This window comes from Sinocyclocheilus rhinocerous, unplaced genomic scaffold, assembly GCF_001515625.1.
Source record: "Sinocyclocheilus rhinocerous isolate Xijiao unplaced genomic scaffold, SAMN03320098_v1.1 scaffold292, whole genome shotgun sequence".
Lineage (NCBI taxonomy): Eukaryota > Metazoa > Chordata > Actinopteri > Cypriniformes > Cyprinidae > Sinocyclocheilus > Sinocyclocheilus rhinocerous.
The window spans coordinates 541,750-543,156 of NW_015641024.1; the positions used below are offsets into that span (position 1 = coordinate 541,750).

Sequence of the window (1,407 nt, forward strand, 5' to 3'; positions counted from 1 at the left end):
GTAATTATGTCCCCACTGGATGCTACAAATGCCTCGTTTATAATGGGTTTTTCTGGTTTTGTCGCTCCGGCCCAGGGCATCATCACAGTATGGTGAGGGGCGTAACATTTCCGTCTCACGCTTGAGGTATTCGGCCAATCACAACGCACTGGATAGCTGGGCAATCAGAGCACACCTCGCTTTTCAGACCGATGAGCTTTGTAAAAATCGACGTGTTTCAGAAAGGCGGGGCATAGAGGAGAAACAATGTACAGTATGTGGAAAATGTGTTTTTTGAACCTTAAACCGCATAAACACATTTCATTACACCAAATAATGTTCTTTTTAGCAACATCATATGACCCATTTAATAACAGTTACTGTATATCTGGTCCAACACATCCTCTTTTTTTTATTTTTTTTAGGAAGAATTTATAAGCAAATTGTCTGCGACTCTTAATTTCATGCCAACATTTATATCAACATCTTTACTGCCTAAGATTTATGTGTGAATTATTGTAAACATAATACTTTTTAGAGTTGCTCAGTAGCTCAAACAGTAGACCATGGGCAACACTAAGGTAATGGGTTCAAATGTGTCCCAAGGAAAGCAAAAACTGATAATGTAAATGTGTACCTTTTTTTAAAGCATCTGCCAAACTCATTCATACATTTCTTGAATGTTTCTGTAGTTTTACTTGTTTTCTTTCTTCATTGTGTAGGAGTGTGTAAAGGAAAAGCTCAGGTTACTGCAGGAGTTCCTGCTTGCTGATACTCAGGACCAGCTCAAAATCCTTGAGGACAAGTTAAAGAGCTCCGAGCTTTCCACTGTGAGTTACGCTGCCTTTTCGGTTCTCCTGTATAGAACTGTTGAGAACTTGTGCTCCAACTTGTGTCTTTCTGTTTAGGAGGTTTACACGTCAGAGGTGAAGGCCGTGCTGAAGAAAGCTCTGGGAGTTGTCAAGGAGGATGAAGGAGTGGAGCAGAAAGGACATTCAAATGGCTTCTCTGAAAATGGGTCTCACAAAGACGGTGGTGAGCAGGAGGGAGCCATGGATACTCAGGAGGAAGGAGATGCTATGAAGTCTCCCAGCGCCCCGAAGGGAAGGGGAGGCCGTCGCAGTAAAGCAGATTCTGAGCCCAAGAGTGAGTTGCAGGGGTTTACAGCTTTTAATTGCCCTCCATATGTTACAATGCCTGTATCTCTACTTTGATATTATTGTAAATGATGTATTGAAATTATATTGTTAATGTTGCCGTGAATTAGGGCTGTGCGATTTGGGGGAAAATATCAAATTGCGATTTTTTTTTTTTTTTTTTTTTTTTAAGATTTACCAATATTGCGATTGCGATTTAATATGCAATTTTTTTTTATGTTCTGTATTATTCAACAAAGACAAGCTATAAATCATTGTATAGTATGACCAA

The 1,407-nt window shown here is 39.7% G+C and overlaps 1 protein-coding gene across 1 annotated transcript in view; it reads left to right on the top strand.

Moving 5' to 3' along the window:
- dnmt1 (DNA (cytosine-5-)-methyltransferase 1) overlaps nt 1–1,407 on the top strand; it is a 20,831-nt gene that overhangs the window by 2,259 nt on the left and 17,165 nt on the right. The window contains exons 3-4 of the mRNA XM_016570356.1: nt 702–809; nt 888–1,125. Of these exons, the coding sequence (XP_016425842.1) occupies nt 702–809; nt 888–1,125 (346 nt within the window). The remainder of the gene's footprint in view (nt 1–701; nt 810–887; nt 1,126–1,407) is intronic.